Source organism: Sphaerodactylus townsendi, linkage group LG01 (assembly GCF_021028975.2).
Source record: "Sphaerodactylus townsendi isolate TG3544 linkage group LG01, MPM_Stown_v2.3, whole genome shotgun sequence".
In the NCBI taxonomy this organism is placed as follows: domain Eukaryota; kingdom Metazoa; phylum Chordata; class Lepidosauria; order Squamata; family Sphaerodactylidae; genus Sphaerodactylus; species Sphaerodactylus townsendi.
The window spans coordinates 75,794,251-75,814,086 of record NC_059425.1 but is presented as its reverse complement, the minus strand read 5'-3'; the positions used below and the strand labels follow the sequence as shown (position 1 = coordinate 75,814,086).

Here is a 19,836-nt window from a genome sequence, read left to right as displayed (position 1 = left end):
GTGACTACCATCCCACATTAATAGAATTCAGCATTTGCTCATGTTCTTTTAATTGTTTTCTTCCTACTTATTGAGTTCTTTAAGCCATGCCTGGTATCATGTGGTTTCTAGACCCTCCTCATCACAATTTCTGTTCCCTAAATCCACAGTGCCAGCATCTTCAACTGAGGTGCCTAGTAAGGTCTTGTTAGCAGTGAGTGTAAGAGCACAATTGTATGCCAAGTCTTTTGTTAATGCAGCCTACAATGCCCTCAGCTATTTCAGCCATTTTAGCTACTATTATTATCTTGTTGACTCACAAATTTATCCAGTTTAAAATCCATCTTCAATGTGCTGTTCTTAATTAGGTTTCCCTGTTCTTATATTTGTGCATTTGGTGATTCTCCATGGCTTTCATTACAAGTTTGAATAGCAGCATCCGCCTAGTAGCCATAATCTAAGGAATGACTCAACAGCCAAAACAAAAATGTAATTAGAAGTTGTGTTATAGACTTCCAGTTTTAGTCTTCTCCGTTAATTTAAGATGGTACTGTGGCTTTAAAATGTTAATGTGTGTGTGATAACCTAAATTGCTAACAGCAGTTGTTTGAAAGGACTTTGTAAATGAATTGACACCAGCTTTACTAGTATTGCCTAGTATGACAGACAAACCAATATATCCAAGTGTTATTTTAAAGGGAACCTTGTTTACAGGATAAAGTACAAAATTACACTATTTTCTTATGAAGTTGTACCAGTTGACCTTTGCATTGATCAAGTGTGTAATTGTGCCTGCTGGGTAAGGATCTCTTTTGGGTAGCTAGCTTTACTAAGTAAAGTTTCTTTTTCTTTCTTGCATAGTTTTGGATATGGCCAGACATGTCCCTCTGTACAGAGCTCTGTTAGAGCTTCTCCGTGCTATTGCCTCGTGCACATCTATGGTGCCATTGTTGCTGCCTTTGTCTGGGGAAAACGGAGAAGAGGAAGAAGAGCAGTTAGAATCTCAAGCTTCTGTTGGTACTCTGTTGGCTAAAATGAAGACATGCGTGGATACCTACACTAATCGGCTAAGGTATGTCCTTAATCTTTTCTAAAATGTACAAGACTGCATTATCCTGACCTCACTGAGGTGCAGAATTTGTGTCTAGACAGTACCATTTTCAGGGAGCACTGGGGGCTGTGTTATTGAGGATCATTCTTAGTGCATAGAAACCCTTATAGTCAACAGAAATATCTAGTCTGGATCTAACAAAATTATCCAAGTTGTGTGTTTTTAAAAAACAAACTGATCCAGGTGAGACACATTTAAAATAAATATCTACCCTTCATTTTCATGGTCTTTGTTGATGGTACTTTTAATGTTAAATTGAAGTCTTGGTTTTTTCAGTATATGAGATCGCTTCATTATTTTACAGATCTAAAAAGGACAAGGCTAAAGCTGGAGTGAAATCAGATTCTTCAGATCAAGAACCAGAGGGACTGACACTTTTGGTGCCAGATATCCAAAGGACTGCTGAGATAGTTTATGTTGCTACAACAAGCTTGCGTCAAGCAAACCATGGTAAAGTAACTCAGTGACAGGGTTATCGTTCGAACAGACATAACTATTTGTGCAAATTGGTAGCAGCCTGCATCCAAGAACAGATGTGAACATTCTTACGATTCAGGAATACATCCTTTCTCACAGGCATTCATTTGCATATCTGGACAGATACCAGCATTTCCTTTTCCACATGCAAGCAGCCTTTCCTTCCTGCTCCCGTCTGGACTAACATGGTTATAACTTTTGTAGGGCACCCCATGTAGAATACTGAGAGAGAGGGAACCCAGCTGCTTTTGCTTTTCATTAGGGGAAAAACCTCTCTGTTATATCAATGGGCAGGCTAAAGCAAGACCAAGGTAGATCCATCCATATTGAGTTGGCTCAAGATTAAGCCAGGACCGTCTGCACGTGCAAGATAGTAATATGTCTTTAAATTCAGGGGAATTCCACATTTGAACTAACATTATAAGCATGTACTTTTGACTGAGATGTTGCATTATTATTCTACATTAAGGGGAGTTCAATTAATCTGTTTTGCCTTACCTTTTTAATATGATGTTATAACAGAGAGAAAATTGGCTGAATTCTCTAAAAAAGCTGCAGTGAAGGCCAAGCCATTGTCGGTATTAAGATCACTTGAAGAAAAATATGTGGTTGTCATGAAAAAACTCCAGTTTGGTAAGTTTAATATTAATTTGTTCAATTCTGTGAAATCAATCTGTCTTTCACCTTCAAGGTAATGATGTCACAAACAAGTGTTCCAAGAGTAGCTTCAGGAGTGCTTAGATATTCAGTATGTTTCAGACACTGGGAGCTTAATGTGTAAAAAAAAAAGGTATTTATAAATAATTCTCTTCCATTCTTTCTATATTAACCTTGTCTAATCAGTAGAAAATATTTGAACAGCAAAGCAAATAAGAGGACATGTTTAAAGTGAGCCAGAAATCCTTTTGTAACTGTATCTCTGAAAGTCTTATGTTATTAAATTTGTTTGTTTTGTTTGAAATTTTTTTTAAAAAGACTCCATTTGGTTGTGGATAAAAGCAAAACGCATTGTCAAAGGCTTTCACGGCTAGAATCAACTGGTTGTTGTGGGTTTTCTGGGCTAAGTGGCCATGGTCGGGTTGCTTTAACTCAGTGATGGCGAACCTATGGCAGGGGTGCCAGAGGTGGCACTCGGAGCCCTCTCTGTGGGCACGCGCACACACAGTTCGTCATGTGGGGGACGGAAAATCACCCCCCACACACACACATCTAGGCTGGCCTGGGCCACTGAGCATGACTTGCGCACACCACAGTGAGCAGGGAGGACTCAGCTGGCGGACCCGGTGTCTGTTTCCAGGTGGCTGCTGCCCGAGGAGGGGTGCGGAGGAGGCAGAGATGCTAGAGAGGTGCAGAGTGGTGCGCACAGGACTTGCTGGAGGCTACAGCAGGCTGGCCCCTGCTCGAGTGGGTGGGGCAGAGGAGGAGGAAGCCAACCTTTTTTTCAAAACTAAAACCTCAGCAGTCAGGTTAAATTGCCTGGTTGGCACTTTGTGATAAATAAGTGGGTTTGGGTTGCAATTTGGGCACTCGGTCTCAAAAAGGTTCGCCATCACTGCTTTAACTCTTAATATTTCTCCTGCATCTGTGGCTAGCATCTTCAGAAGCATGTCAGGATAAGATGTGTTTCTTCTGTGGCACAGTGTGGAGTGATTTGTGGGAGGGGTATCTGTTTTGTCCTCCTTTCAGGTGAGAAGGGGTAAAGCCAAATGCACCTCATCTCCTATCTGAGAGGAGGACAAAACAGATACGCCCACATAAATTACTCCACCCTGTGCAGTGGAGAGAAACATCTCTTACTATGACGTGCCTCTGAGGATGCCAGCCACAGATGCATGAGAAACGTTAAGTGCTAAAACCACCAGACCACAGCCACACAGTCTAGAAAACTCACAGCAGCCAGATAATAGCAAAACTTAAAAGAGTTTTTTGTAGAAGACTTGGGCACTTCACACAATCTCAATCTATATTAAAAGTGGTTTGTTTTAGATTACCAGTATATGAATTGATTGCTCTAATATATTGTCAAAGGCTTTAACAGCTGGAATCATTAGGATGTTGTGGGTTTTCTGGGTTGTATGGCTGTGTTCCAGTAGTATTTTATAGTGGCTACTTTAATGTTTAAGGGAAGGAATCATGGGCATGGTTTCAATGCAGGTACAAATACCCGCCCAGTAAATCAGCTTTGTTCTGCCAGTGAAAAACACAGAAAAAACTGTGTTCAGGAGATCAGATGAGACCTTCTATCTATTAAATATAATATGGTAAATTGTTCACATTTTCTTGTGGCTACATGAACGTTATAACCAGAACGCAGTTACACAGTATTGCCAGCTTACAGCTGAATAAGGAGCATCTAGAACAGTGTTCCCATAAGCATGAACCACACGCCAGTTTGTATGCCTGAAGTGATGAGGAGGAACTTGTTTCTGTTCTAAGCCATTGAGTCCATTGTCTTGGCTTTTGGAAAATATATGATTTGTATGGTATTAATTTTGTTGTGACTGTAAAGTGCCATCAAGTCACAGCAAATTCATGGTGACCCTGCCAAGGGGATTTCAAGCTAAGTGATTAAGCACACGTGGTTTGCCATTGCCTTTCTCAGCAGAGTCTTTCTTGGAGGTCTGTCTTGCAAGTCCCATCCCTGCTGAGTTTCCAAGGTCTGATGAGATCCAATCTGCCTTCCTTCCCATTAATTTATTTACTTTACCCATGTATAAGTTCACTTTCTTCTGCTACATTGAAATGTTACACTTCTCTCTCTCTCTAGATACTTTTGAAATGGTTTCGGAAGATGATGATGGAAAACTGGTTTTTAAAGTAAATTACCACTATATGTCTCAGGTGAAAAATGCCAGTGATGCAAACAGTGCTGCTAGAGCCCGACGCCTTGCTCAAGAAGCTGTTACGCTTTCTACATCTCTGCCACTTTCTTCTTCATCCAGCGTCTTTGTCCGCTGTGATGAGGAGCGATTGGACATCATGAAGGTAAAACTAGTTGCAAAGAAAATGGAGATTGGCTCCATGTATAAATCATGCTAATTAACTATGATTCATGCTTGTTTTGGTTGCTTTATTCTGCTTTTGTGGGACAAGGAACTCTGTTAAGCACTGAACTATCAACCCTTGAATGCTAACCACCCTATTCCATCACTTGAGACTTTTCCAAGCAGCCTATCTGGAACCTTTGAAGGCTCCTGTAGATCAATTCTTGTGGCTTTCACCCTGTTTTTGCAGCCATAAGGACTAAAGTCCTTCTCAGCAAGTGACTTGGCGAGTTAGTCTGAGAATAGAATGGGGATGGAGAGACAAATATCCTCCTTCCTAAGTAGCATCCTGGCAGATCAACTTGCAACAGCTGTTAGGCTGACACCTTGGGTAGTCAGACTTGGCCTGTGGACTGCCCAATACTTTGGCGTAGTCATTTGTTTCTTTCTTTTTAGAGCAAAAGTTGACTGTACCCATTTGCAGAATTGTGGAATATATGCAATCTTGATTTTATAGGCAGGACCATGTTTTCAGATTCATAAAGGATAGGTACAGGTGGCAATGGCCTAATGGAAAAAGAAGCCAAGGAGGCTGGAATGAGAAATAGGAAGAAAATATTTTATGTGGTCTTTGGACAGAGAAACTGTCTGTACACTCAAAGGAATCTAGAGGCTTATAGGGACATGGGGTCACCCATGTCCCTGGGCACATACCTTTCGCTGGGCACATAACAAAATGGCATGCACCTCAGCTGCACATCACCAAGCCCTGCCCCCCCTGCAGAGAGGTGGGGGCGGCCGTGGCGCCCTCCTGGGCCACCTGCTGCCGCTGAACCCCACCCCCCCAGCTTCCGTGTAGGCCGACTGGTCTGCAGAGAAGCAGGGGGTGGGACTTGATCCAAACCCAGCCCCTGAGGCCACCCCTGAGCGCAGCGGGGGGGGGGCGCCAGGAGGAGGTGTTGCCTCTGGACACCATTTCCCCTTGATACACTTCTAAAGGAATCCATGTACATACATCAGTGAAGGCTTAGGGCTGTTGGACTATGGAGCCAAGGAGGCAGAAAAGTAGAAAATAGAACAAGGATGAACTTTGAGCTGAGTAGCTGAATTTTATTGCTAGAGAAAGTGACTTCCTGTGGATGCTTACAGTTCTAGCATCTTGTATACAGAGTAGTTTTCTAAGCTTCTAATTCTAATTTGCCTTAAGGTTCTGATAACTGGCCCAGCAGACACACCTTATGCAAATGGATGCTTTGAATTTGATGTTTATTTTCCTCAAGATTATCCTAATTCACCTCCACTTGTGAATCTGGAGACAACTGGAGGTCACAGTGTGAGATTCAATCCAAACCTTTACAATGATGGCAAGGTAAGCATTTGGGTTTTATTTCATTATAGAAGAAGTGGTGAAAACAAATTGTGTAGCAGTCTTCAGTGGAAGTGGTTCACTTTGGTAACCAGAAAATATTACTCTTCGGACAAGTCTACTGTACTGTACAGGTTGCTGGCAGATAAACGTATTTTAACAGTTAGAGGCATATTTATTTGCAGTAAAGGTTTAAGCGGGTGGGGCAGGTAGGAGGTGCCAACCCCCATTCCCCCCCCCCCCACACACACACACAAGACCCAGAATAGAAAAAGTCAGACCACTTACTGGATTAAAAATGGCTACAACTTTATTGGTTACAGCAGCTGTCAAAGCCTTGGTACAGCATGGAGCAATGGAATTATCAGGCAATCACCCTGTCAGCCAATATACCCCTCCACCTCGCCACCTGCCCATCTGTTGGGCGAGGAGGAGATAAAGTAGAATAGTAGGTTGATGGATTCCTCATGGGTTCCAGCCACGATGTAGCCTCCCCTTCCACTTGGAGTGAGGGCATCTTGACAGCTGCTGAGCTGGGCATGTCCACAAAGCATTCACCCCAAATTCCTTAAGGATGTCCCTAAAGATGAGGGAAAGCAGCACACAGATTAATCCATTTCCATACCACCAGCAAATTGTGATATGAAAGGTAAATTACAGAAAATGCATAAAACCTAACCAACCATAACAAAATGCTAAGTAAAGGGACGGCAGGGTGGGAAAAACACGTCAGTGGCCTAAATAGGACCAGAGTGAGGCTGCAGGGGAAGCCCCTCCCTGTGCCCCCCCCCCATGGCCAGGCTCAGGTCCAGTCCGGAGGATGGAGGTTGTCCAGCCACGAAGAAGGTCTGGCAGACAGAAGACCCTGTCAACTCACATCTGCTCAGTGGCCTCTCTAGCCACTATACAGACTTCCGGAGGACTGCTTTGCTGCTCCCCACGCCTGTGGGCTCACAAACAGGACCCAGATAAGTCTGGAGCTCTTCTCGTGCTCTAATTTTGGACAGTACAGCCTGTGCATGAGACCAGATCTCCATGGATTTTTGAATTGGATCTCCAATCTGTTGTTTGTGATCATGTACTGAATTTATTGTACTGGATTTATTTAACTGTTGAAAACCTTTATTTTTAGGTCTGTTTAAGTATACTTAACACTTGGCATGGAAGACCAGAAGAGAAATGGAATCCCCAAACATCAAGCTTTTTACAGGTATATGGCATTTCTTTTTCAGCAAGGGGAGGTGTGGTGTATACATTTAAGCAAGGTGTTATAGTAATGTTTCCAATTCAAGGTTATATTAAAATGTCATGAAGCTCACTATAGCTAATAAAAGTGAGATCGGAGGGGGGGAGGGGGGTTCTTCTGAAAAATACTGATGTTAGAGATCGCTAATCTAAATATTTGACATAAAATCCATTGGTCGCTGCTTTATTCATCACTGATATTAATAGTTACTAAATTCAGCATAGAGTCACGCTTGCCTAACATTAATGTATTTTATGTAAATATTCTCATTTGGTTCAGTATCTACTGCTGATAGGTGCTTTATTAATCTTAATGTGTTTTATCATACAATTTATTTAGCCAACACAGTTCTGGCAAATAAAATATTTAAATGAATTTTGCCTGAACCTCAAGAACAAAATCTTTATGAACTAGATGGAATATATCATATTGTCTATTAAATTCTGGAAACAATGAGAATCTTGTTCTGTTGTCATAGTAGTACAATGTGATTACTCATTTGAAATGAATATATGAGGGATAATAGGCCTTTTTTAGTAGGCTATAGTGGTTTACTGACAGGTTGTTTGCTTTGGGAAATATTAATATACAAATTGCCAAGGGCACTTATTAGCTTTTATCATGAATGTGAGATTATAGAAGAATTTATGGTTTAGGCCAGGCACAATAGATTGAAGAAATGTTATTCCTACCTTTGCTAGCCTTCTGGCACTTGCTAAATTGTATTGGAGATTCTTAAGATAAACTGAAATGATAAGTTGCACTTATTGGGTGAAGGAACTATTTTTAGAAACTGTATATGGAGAAAAAACTGTATGGAGAAAAATCCTGCATCTGGGTATAAATCAACAAATCAACTGAATTTACTATTAATGAAGTAGATAAAGAATTAAGCAAAACATTGCTATACAAGAAACCTATGAAGTGTCCACATGTTAAAGGGGCAATTATTGTAGTCCCTTGTAATTTCCGACTCATGTTTGCCTATCCAGTTCTGTTGATCTCTAGGCTCATAATTTATCACATACAGATTGCATATGATAAATATATAAATCCAAAATAGTGAGTAGATTTAAATCAGAATTATTACAATAAATTTTGAAATCACTATGCTGCCTGAGGCTTTGGCTCTGTTTTGGAGAATTTAAAAGTGTGAGGTTGACAGAATGCTCACTAGCCACGTAGCAACTGCCCATGTATTTCTGCCTGTTGCTTTTGGAGTCATTCCAGCTGGCCATAAGGTGCTGGAAGCAATGGGAAATTCCTAACATAAAACTTGAGGGTCCTGGGGGAAGGGAAGTAGGGCCTGAAATATAGGTAACCGCTCTGTCTGTTTCTGGAGTTCTAACATTTTTAAAGTGGATTTTATGCTTTAATATGTTTTGGTCTTCAGAAGATCTTCCAAATTGCTTTAGTTGCTGAATGCCTTATATATGAAATTGTTTAGAGAAAGCACTATAATTTCAGTGTTGCTGAACAATTTCCTTTACCACAGAATTATTTAATTAGCGTTTTGAAATTGACTGTAGAACAGAGAACCAGTTAAATAATGTGGTTTTACATTCTTTGGAGAATTCATGTTTGTTACAAATTACTTTCTCCAATATCCATTGTGGCAGTCTTATTTTTAGTGCTGTACAGCTAAGTTCATGACAGCTGCAGCTTTGCCTTTGATTTTTTTTGCAGCCTTCAGCTGCCAGTAAATGGGAATTTGGGAGGAATCCCCATAACTGATAAAGCAAAACAGAAGAAATGTAGGTTAATCTAATAGCTTTGTGAGCCTGAGAATCTGATTGCGCACAAGAATCACCGATCCAGCTGGAACTTTCAAAGTGTTGGTCACAGCAATTACCTGTATTGAAAAAGCAAGCCAGAAAAAGCAGCTTACCTCTTCAGCAGCAGAAACTGAATGTGATATTCTCAAAGCGACTTTCCATTGCCAGTTTCCTTCCCCCCACACACAATTTTCCTGTTGTCTGATTTGGTTTTGACAGCTGTTGGAGCAAGTTTGGATCTCATTTCTATAATTAACTGGTTTCATGGATGTTCTGTAATGTTGGAGTCCTTTGATTGAAATCTTCTCTCACATCTGATCTGCTATTGCTGCATTAGGGATTTGTTTTAAAGGTATATGAGACAACTCAGATACAGCTGTTTGGTCTCCCATCCAATTCTAATCAGGGCCTACCCTGCATAGCTTCCAAGATCTGATGAGATCAGGCTAATCTGAGCTATCCAGGGCAGGACAAACCCCTCCCATAAATCAGTTTGTGTGAACTCACATATTTTTATCCCCTTTGACAAACATTCTCTCTCCTCTGCAATTTTGGTGTGCTCCTTTAACTTACCTGACAATTGAAACATTCCAAGGTCCATTATGTTTGAACACAGCATCACGCTATTGCCATTGGGTCACCACCTGCACTAAGGGGAAACTCAAGGTGCTTTTTATTGTCTTGATATCTTCAAATGCTTTGTAATGTACTTCCTTTGATTATTTCCAAACCTTCTTGCTCACTTTTCTTCACAGGTTTTGGTGTCTGTACAGTCTCTCATATTAGTTGCAGAGCCCTATTTCAATGAGCCAGGATATGAAAGATCTAGAGGGACACCTAGCGGCACACAGAGTTCCAGGGAATACGATGGAAATATTCGGCAAGCAACAGTCAAATGGGCTATGCTCGAACAAATCAGAAATCCCTCACCATGTTTTAAAGAGGTTTGTGCTTTGTACAAAACTTTTGACTTCCATGCTTGTGACTAGGGTTGAGCAATGCCGAAAATATTCGGTAAAATATGGATTCGGGCTTATTCAGGCATAAAATTATCTGTATGCCCAAATAATACAATTTTTAAAAAAATTTTATTGTATCATTTGAATTTTACAGTTTATAATAATTTCCTTCTTCATGCATTTTCAAACAATACATTTCCCCCCGTTTTCTCCCTCCCCCCATTCCATCTTCCTCATAGTTTTGTCACACAAACAGCAGTAAGTTTATTCTCTGTAGCCTCTTCTCCCATATGCCTTTATTGACTCGAGCTTCTTTCATCCAGTCCACGTATATTATCCATATCTTCAAAATTTCATTCTGTTTATCTTGCCATTAATGTCTTATTTTTTTGGATTTAATATATCCGAAAAAATATCAAGTGTCCCTTTGTCTCCCAGATATTATATTCTAATTCCATTTCTGAAATGTCCATTTTTTCTTTTCTTTCCAGCGCAAGGCTATTGTTGCATGGGCTGCTTTAATCATTATTTTATACATATAACTATATTTTTTATCCACCCTTCTGTCTTCCATTACACCCATGAACATTAAGTCATTATTTAAATCAATCTTAATCTTCACCAGTTTCTCTATATATAACAATACAATTGTCCAAAAATGTTTTACTTCTGCACATTCTATCCACATATGGCTATAATATGCCTCTAGGTCTCCAAAGTGCCAGCATTTGGAACAAAGTCCTTTTATCATATATGCTAGTTGTTTTGGTGTTCTATACCACTCTAATATCACTTTTCTTTCTAACTCCATATATTTCTCGATCTTTATATTTTTCCAACTATCTATTAATTTTTCAGTTTTACCAATGTCTAGAAATCCTTCCTTCTCCCATTTTTGATTCAATGTTCTTATCATGAATTCCTTATCATCTACCATATATTTGTATATATGCCCTAGAATTTTCCCTTTACATTTTTCATATAGTTCCAGACATATCGACATTATACATTCTCTTTTTATCTGTGAAACCTTTATCCTTTCCCAGATTCCTCTCAAAACCAACCAGTTCTCATTTCCTCCTATCTCTATAAAATTTTGTAGTGTCATAATTTCTCCTCCTTCCCTGATCAAATTTGCCACAATTTGAATTTCTTTTCTTTTCAATATTTTTATTACTTTTTTTCCTTCTTTGCCAGCCACACTTCCCAAAGGTGCCACATCCAGGGTGCCAGGCATCCAGTTACCTCTCCATTTTTCCCATAGATCTAGCAAGACCTTTCTTGGACCTATTGTTGTTTGATTTCCTTTCTTCAACTCTTTATTAAAGATACCATGGACACCAACTCCGTTTATTTCATTTCCAAACCCATTTTTTGACATTATCCTCGTTTATACTCATCAGACTCTTAATCTGGAATGCTTCATAATATTCTTGCATTTTTGGAATCCCCCAACCTAAAGAATTTTTTGTCATACATATAATCTTATTCATGATTCTTGGTTTTTTATTATTAAACACCCAAGCTTTCAGCTTTCTATCCCATTCCTCGAATTGCTTCTTAATTTCCAAAGGAAGAGTTCAAAATAGATAAAACATTTTCGGCATTATACACATTTTTAATGCGCTGATTTTTCCTGTAATCGATAAGGTCTTCTTATTCCATTCTTTTATTCGTTTTAATATTTTTTCCACCTTGCTTCATAATTATATTTAAACATCTCCTTTCTATGTGTTATTGTAATGCCCAAATATTTAATCTTCTTTTTTTACTAATCCTCTCTTTAATAGTCTTTTTTCCACATTAACCCCCATTATTTCTGTTTTCTCCATGTTAACTTTTAATCCTGAATATTTCTGAAAACCTTCTAGAATTATTTTTAATTCTTTCATTGTATCAGCCGGATTCACCGTTATTACTAAAATATCGTCTGCAAATAAGTTTAACCTTATTTCTTCTTGATTCACTTTATAACCTTTTATTATTAATCCTTTCTGCCAAAAATTCCGTTGCCAATTTAAACAAATGTGGTGATAATGGACATCCTTGCTTTACTCCCCTTTCAATATTTACAATTCCTGTCCATCCATCATTAATTCTTATTTTTGCCCTTCCTCCTTTGTAAATCTCTCGTATAGTATTTATAAGTTGTTTTCCAAAACCAAAATTTTCTAGAGTTTGAAATAAGTAATCATGACTAACTGTATCAAACGCTTTATATACATATAACTTTATCATTGCATATTTTTCGTTTTTGCCATGTTCTATTACATTTAATACATTCCTTAACAGGTGACAGATATCTTTACCTCTAATAAAGCCATATTGCTCTTGTCCAATTAACTTCAGAAGAATATTTTTTAATCTATTTGCAAATACTTTTGCAAAAATCGTGTAATCTTGGTTTAATAAACTTATTGGACTATATGATTCCACCTGCTCTGGATTCCGTTCTGGGTTTTCAATTGTTATTATTTCCGTCTCCCTCCATGTCTCTGGAGCCCTCTGTCCTCTTACAATATGGTTAAACAATATCTGCATCTCTGGAATTAATACTTCTGACATTTCCTTATAATACTTGGCATTAAACCCATCTAATCCTGGGGATTTGTTGTTTTTCAAATCTTTAATAACATTAGCTATTTCCTCTTGTGTAATACCTTCTTGCATTTGATCTCTCTCTTGCTGTGTTAAAACCTTTTTTGGTTTCTCATCATATTTTTCATTTTGGATTTAACTAAATAATTCTTTATAAAATTCTTCAAATTTCTTCCTTATTGCTTTATTTTCTGTTAAATATTGATTACTACCATCTTTTATCCCTCTTATTCTCTGTTTCTCCTTTCTCTTTTTCAAATAATTAGCCAATCTTTTCATTGAATTTATATTTGCTCTTTGAAATTGATTTTAACCCAAATTTCCTTTTTCCACATCTCAGCTTTATCTAAATCATCTAGCTGTGCTTATAACTTGTTTAGTTCATTTTTTATTACTGTATCATATTTATCCTGAAGTTGAGTCCTTCTAACTTTAATCCCTTCTATTAATTCTTTCCTTTTCCTATTTATTTCTTTATTCCATCTTGCTTCTCTAGCTATACAATAACCTCTAATTACTGCTTTGGATGCGTCCCAGAGAATTTCATCTGTAACTGTTCCTTTGTTTTCTAGAAAATAATGTCTTATTTTTTCTTGCAAATCTTTACTATCCCGAATGATACAAATACCATATTTGGTATACCTGAATATATTCAGAGATCCGAATATATTCGGGTTCCTTCTGATTTTCTTTGTATTTTTTGTGTCTTTTTCATGTTTTGGCTTCAGGGGGTGCAGGTTTAAAGCTAGAAGCACCAGTATTTCATGGTATCATCTGGAGACTCTCCTGATGATACCACCTGAGTTTGGTGAAGTTTGATTCAGGGGGTCCAAGGTTATGGACCCCCCAAAGGGGGTGCCCCCATTGTTTCCAATGGGAGCTAACAGGTGATGGGGGCTACCACTTTGAGGGTCCATAACTGTGCACCCCCTGAACCAAACTTCACCAAACTCGTGTGGCATCATCAGGAGAGTCTCTGGATTTTACCCTGAAATTGGTGCCGCTAGGTTTAAAAATGCACCCCTGACAGGCACCCCAGGAAATTTCCCCAGATTCTCTGCTCTGAAGACCTTGGCTCAATTGCAGCCAATGGGGAATTTTGGGATGTGTAAGCAGGCTGCACATTTTTCAAGGTAGAAGCACAAAACTTTCAGGGTATCTTCAGGAGACTCTCTTGATGACACCACCCAGGTTTGGTAACCTTTGCTTCTGGGGGTTCAATTTTATGGGCCCCCAAAAGGGTAGGGTCCATCTCCCACCACCCCCTGAAGCAAAATAAATGGGCATGGCGTGAGTGCCTGGGGGCCTGACACTAGCAGTCCACCTGGGGATTTATTTTATCTGCGGTTTAACACCTCCCATCCCCAGAGACTTAAGATTGTGAGTTCTTTTAAACCTGTTGATATTCCCCTGCATTTTGCAAATGGCATTCTTTGTTGTGGGCCCCATAGCTGGTTGTTTGGAAGGCTGTTCTTCATTCAATGAAGCTTACTTGCAGGCAAGTTTTATTTCTTTATTTTCCAAATGTGTAGCCTGCCACTCCTACAGGAAATGCAGCTCCAGATGCTCACAACAGTGTAGATAAAGTAAATCAATTTTTAAAAAATAGGTGTTTTCCTCAAGGATACTCTGAGTTATGAAGAGCGAGGTCAAGGGTACCGCGACGTCAAAAAGGTTGGGAATGATATTTAAGGAATCTAGACTGCAAGCTCCCAGGTCTATGCATCATGTACTCAACATTTTGGTTGAGACAAAGAAGGGAAGGATAAAGTAAGATGTTTAAAATAATTTCCTATGCAAATTGGTGATGAAAGTTGCATTGAAAAACATTGAATTATGGTGCCTACAGAAGAAAGTCATGTGTCAAGGTTGTCATTCAAGCACCAGGAGAACACTACCTCTTGGTTTGTTAGCATCAGCTGCACAGTTTGGGTAATTTGAAAGCTGCAGATTGGTTCTTTTTTTCCCTCCAACCTTTTATTTGTTTTCATAGGTTATCCATAAACATTTCTACTTGAAGAGAGTAGAGATCATGGCCCAGTGTGAAGAGTGGATAGCAGACATACAGCAGTACAGCAGTGATAAACGGGTAGGCAGAACTATGTCTCATCATGCTGCAGCTCTAAAGGTGAGGATCCATGTTAGGATTGATTGCTTTGTACAGGGTTGTGGTCAGTAAAATCTCTCGCTTGCCTGAATACAAACTTGCATTAAAGCAGGTGATAAATGGAGATTTTGAAAAGCTTGATCTGAGACACATTGAAGGTGGCAGAACATTGAAGTCCAAATTTTTTGAACTAAGAAACTTTCCTTCCTCCCTTTTCCACAACTGAGAGCCGTTCTTGCTCTCATAACTTATTACAATGCATTGTTGTCAGGCCAATGTATAGCTGCTGGCAAAAGCAGTAATCCTGCCTCTCCACCACCATTACTTTTAATACTATATATCATGCATGAAGACCTCACTGTTTTGCTGGCTTCCTTGCTCCAGAACCACCTGCTGGTACATTGAAATGTACTTGTTTCAAGTATAGCATTATGAAATTTCCTGAAACTTTGAAGGGGAGGGGTGCTGGGGAAAGGGCAGTGTTTACTTGATTTTTATTGTGCTGTTTTTGACAGAGCAGTAATTTACAAAGTGGACAGTAAACAAAAAATATAATTTCATTATTTCCGCCCTATGGATCTTCTGGGTGGTCCTTGCACTGCCCCAGGCTTGGATTTTTGGAGAATCCTTTCCTCTTTTGTTCATTTTATATTTAAACAATATAATTGACATTATGTTTTACATGTCTACAGTATATGCAGGAATTAACATTAGCTAATACGGTAAATAGTCTTCCTCAAAACGTGCAGTATAAGATTTTATATGTAAGTAAAATCTTGTCTTTAAAGTAATTCGTTTATTCCTCCCAAATTGCAGTTTTTTTCCACTGGAAAATTTGGAGGGATAAAAGTACTGGAAGGGGGAGGATTCTGTCCCATCCCCTTCAGCCTTTACATCTCTAGTCCTCATAACATGCCTTAGTAATGGAAAGATAAGTAGTCAGCCTCTTTCAGTGGTTATGTCAATAGTTTTACCTTGCTTGTCAATCTAGTTATATTTCTTAGCTTACTCAATTAACAATACTTGGAAATGTAACATTTAAACTCCGCCACCCCTATAGTTTAACCCTACACGGCACATTAAACTGTCCTAACACTTGTAAATGCTTCCATGTCAACTTGCACCATGGAAGGAACAGTGAAGAATAATGTTAGTGTTTTTCAGAGATGGCAGGATATCACGTGTGCACGTTCATCACTTTGACTGCAGCATCTGTATTGGCTTCTACATGTGACCGAGTACTTATCAGTGAGAACATAAAAGGAGCCCTGCTGGATCTGACAAATGGTCAATGTAGTCCACCTTCATGTCCCACACAGTGGCAAAACAGTTCCTTTAGAGGGCAATAACAAGACATACGAGTTGAGCAGTGGCATAGGAAGTTAACAGCTCATGTATCTAATCTGGAGGAACCAGGTTTGATTCCCAGCTCTGCCACCTGAGCTGTGGAGGCTTATCTGGGGAATTCAGATCAGCTTGTACACTCCCACACACACCAGCTGGGTGACCTTAGGCTAGTCACAGCTTCTTGGAGCTCTCTCAGCCCCACCTACCTCACAGGGTGTTTGTTGTGAGGGGGGAAGGGCAAGCAGATTGTAAGCCCCTTTGAGTCTCCTGCAGGAGAGAAAGGGGGGATAATAAATCCAAACTCTTTTTCTTCTTCTTCTTCTCCTGACAGAAGCATAGCAGGGCAGGGTTGCGCCAAGGTCTCAATCCCTGATACGTGTCTGTCTAGTTTGCCCTGCATATGGAGCCTGTGTCACTTTGAGAATGTACATTTGAGCTCCCAGCCTTTCTGCCTAGTAACCTAAATTTTTCCATCAGACCAAAAACCACATTTGTCAGTGTCATCGATGCCAGCATACACCATGACAGTTGACTCTTCCCCAACTGTGTCAGCCCTATCCGAATATCATGTAATGTCTGTAACCTTTGCACAAAGCAGGCAAGTCACCATGCAGTCACAGACCCCATTCTATATTCCTAGTAAATCACCCACAATCTTTTAGAAGTCAAACTTTTAGAAGTAGAACTATCGTGTCACTTTTCATGATACTTTGCTATTTCAGACATTCAGTTGGAGTGAGAGAGTTGTATACATATGAACTGACTCATAGTGGAAGGGGAGATCCATAAAACTTAACATGAGTCCAAGTTGTATTTCAGAGTTTAGGATGCTCCACTGAAGTATTTAAGACTCAAATGAAATTAAAAATTTCAAAGCTCTTCCATTCTTACTTCTCAATATGAGGCCACTGACAAAACACAGAAAAATTTTCAACATCAAGCTTGTAAACAGTCATCAAGATGTTACAATAACCAATAGGATTAAACATGCTATAGAGCATGATTTGTGCAGGTTTAACCCTATGTGCAGCATGGAGTGAATTTGCCAAGCACACCCACTGTTCCTCAGTCTGGCTCTTAATCTTTTTACTCCCTTAATTATGAATGTTCCTGCAGGCTGCAGCTTGCCTTGTCCTCGGAGATAGTGGTGAAAAACAAACCTTTTAACTATCAGGTTAAGACCATAAAGCTGTTATTACGAATGGGTTTTATTTTGCCTGTACGAAGTATCACAATATGACTCCATCCCTCCCCCCAAAAGATAAAATATTGGAAAAGATAACTCACCATTCTCTCATATGTGTGCGCAGCGTCACACAGCTCAACTGCGAGAAGAGCTTCAAAAACTGCCCTGCCCGAAAGGCCTGGACCCAGATGCTGAGGACCCAGCTGAGAAATGCAGTGCCATGACCAGTGCTGAGGACACTCTGTTGCATGAGCAAGTCAAGCCAAGCAGCAGCAAAGACCTTCCAAGTGACTTCAAATTATGAACTGCACTGACGTGGACTTAAGAGACACACAAGGCTTTGAAGCACAAGCCAAATATGTCAATATTTGTATCTAAGAAGCTAATTATGTAATAGGTAATGAAATTGAAACTATACTATGCCCTTCAGGATATACAGTTTAATTCAAGATGATCTTTTATTTACCTGTACAAGAGTGTAAACTTTTTTGTGCTTTTATTTTCCAATTGTGAGAACCACTGATTGGTATGTTTAAAAAGTTATGTATACAAGAATGGATAAATCACTGATATATAAGGGAAACTACCTTAGGAAAGAATGTTTACTGAATGTTTATTATTTTTTTTTTACTTGTAGAGTGAGGGCGGTTGTAACAAAGAATATATATTGGTCGTTCTTACAGCTACTATTTAAAGTCGGACAGTTTTCACTGAATTTGATAGATTTTACGTTTGGCCATATCTCCATTCTCATATTTGATTTCTAAGGAAAAACTTCCTGTATACTTCAATAAAGGTCAAATGGACATGCTCCCTCTTATGATTTACTGGTACCTTTTTTAAAATCTGCCATAAATTCATTATAGCTGGAGACTTGCACTTGTATGACTGAATTTATTACAGTCAACATTTTTAATTTTATGCTTACTAATTCTAAAATGCCGATGAAATAAATGCACCTGGTTTTACCTCAGCCAAAATGTGGACTGCTGAATTCATCTTTCTAAGCTCTCCATTAACAGCTGGGTCATTTCTGCAGAAGAGCAACAGAAGCAACATTTCTTGACAATGGATTTTATGACACAGTTAATAATTAACGATCACTCCACTGGGAGTGGCTACCTTCTGGCACATCCTAATGACTAACAACTATTCATGCATAATAATTAAAATATGGAATGTCTGATTACTACATGTTTTGTACCTAGAGCAATATGTCAGTTAAATTTTTCATCTGTATTTGCATACAAAATGTACAGAAATAGAATGGAATGAGTTTGAAGGTTTCTTACCTGATTTTATGGGCTGCATATAACATAATTTGTGTAGCTTTAAGTTAAGAAAAAAGAGAAGCTGTTCTCCTATCCAGAAGTTCTTATTTTGATGGGTTTGATGTCACACTCCAATAAAGTGATTGGGCTGTTCTTTCCCACATATTTCCAGGTACCAACTGGCTTTGGTGGGAACTGGAATACTTTGCTTCCTATGTGACGCCAAAGCATTTGGGTAAATGGATCCTCCTGCATGTGAACGAGAGACTTGTAGCTACTGTAAGTTTAGCAGGGATTTGTGCAGTACTTGAAAAATGGATGTAGATTTGCATTTGAAACAAGCAGAAACCTGCTCATTTGTTAACAGATTTTTAAATATTCTTTCTGAGCCTATAACACTGGCTATTACAGTGTGTATTGCTTCCTGGTTTCCCTGCAATAGGGATGCAAATTGTTTTTACCCAATTTGGGAGTCAAAGTGGATGAAGCAACAGAAAGATTGGTCCATGGGCTCATACACACTGCCTTCAAATAGCACACGGCCACAGTGACTCAAGTAACACTGAAAACTTGAAGCATTGTGGTGACTGATCTTTCCTTCTCCCTTGCAAATTAAAGAGAAAGCTCAGGCTGTGCTGAAATGTGAAGGGAAACATGGCAATAAAACCATACTTGTTTTGTCAAGTATTGTCCTCATTTTAAATAGTCTTTATGGCATCATCAGCTACAAAACATGATATCATCATCAGTCTACAACACATGATATCATCAAAGTTAATCTACAATGAAGGCAATGCTTTCTGTTTACAGTCTAGTGTAATGAAGTCACTGCATTCACAGTTATTTCCAGCTAGGAGAAAAGACAAAAACAGTTCCCAATGGAACACCAGGTGACAAGCAGAATCGGGGGGGGGGGGGGGGGTGTTGGGGGTTATTTGCAACATGGCTCTCTAACATACACCCTTCCCTGGAAGAAGGAAAAGACATTGAAAACACATGAACATTAAGCAAGCCCTACTTCTTACTTACCTGAATTTTTGAAAGCAGCAATTGCCACTCTACCTACCATTTAAGGAAGGAAACACACTCTAGTCAACAAAGGACATCTTACAGAAAAGGACATCGTACAGAAAATAGATTTTCTCCTGTAAGCCAGGGTAAGGCAGTCATGACTCATGGGTAGAAGCTCCCCCGGAGGCAGGCAGTTCCTCTAGAGCAGGAGTTTGCTAACTGTGGCTCTCCAGATGTTCATGGCCATGCTGGCAGGGGCTGATGGGAATTGTAGTCCATGAACATCTGGAGACCCATAGTCCCCTACTCTAGAGGAAGGGGCTTCTCCCATAATCCCAGTTCTGGTCCTGTCCAGCTTTGAGCAGAGTGACTCCTTCTCCAGTTGTCTTGTGTTGTCTTCCCTTTTTTGCCCCCCTTGA

General features: G+C 39.4%; 1 protein-coding gene across 5 annotated transcripts in view; it reads left to right on the top strand.

The window, feature by feature from the left end:
• BIRC6 (baculoviral IAP repeat containing 6) overlaps positions 1-18,108 on the top strand; it is a 160,796-nt gene extending 142,688 nt beyond the window's left edge. For all 5 annotated transcript variants that reach the window (XM_048484188.1, XM_048484170.1, XM_048484179.1 and 2 more), the window contains 9 exons: positions 841-1,051; positions 1,395-1,540; positions 2,090-2,200; positions 4,335-4,552; positions 5,759-5,920; positions 7,050-7,127; positions 9,694-9,882; positions 14,489-14,623; positions 17,260-18,108. In XM_048484188.1, coding sequence (XP_048340145.1) covers positions 841-1,051; positions 1,395-1,540; positions 2,090-2,200; positions 4,335-4,552; positions 5,759-5,920; positions 7,050-7,127; positions 9,694-9,882; positions 14,489-14,623; positions 17,260-17,439 — 1,430 coding nt within the window. In that variant the 3' untranslated portion in view covers positions 17,440-18,108. The remainder of the gene's footprint in view (positions 1-840; positions 1,052-1,394; positions 1,541-2,089; positions 2,201-4,334; positions 4,553-5,758; positions 5,921-7,049; positions 7,128-9,693; positions 9,883-14,488; positions 14,624-17,259) is intronic.
• Positions 18,109-19,836: the final 1,728 nt, after the last annotated feature.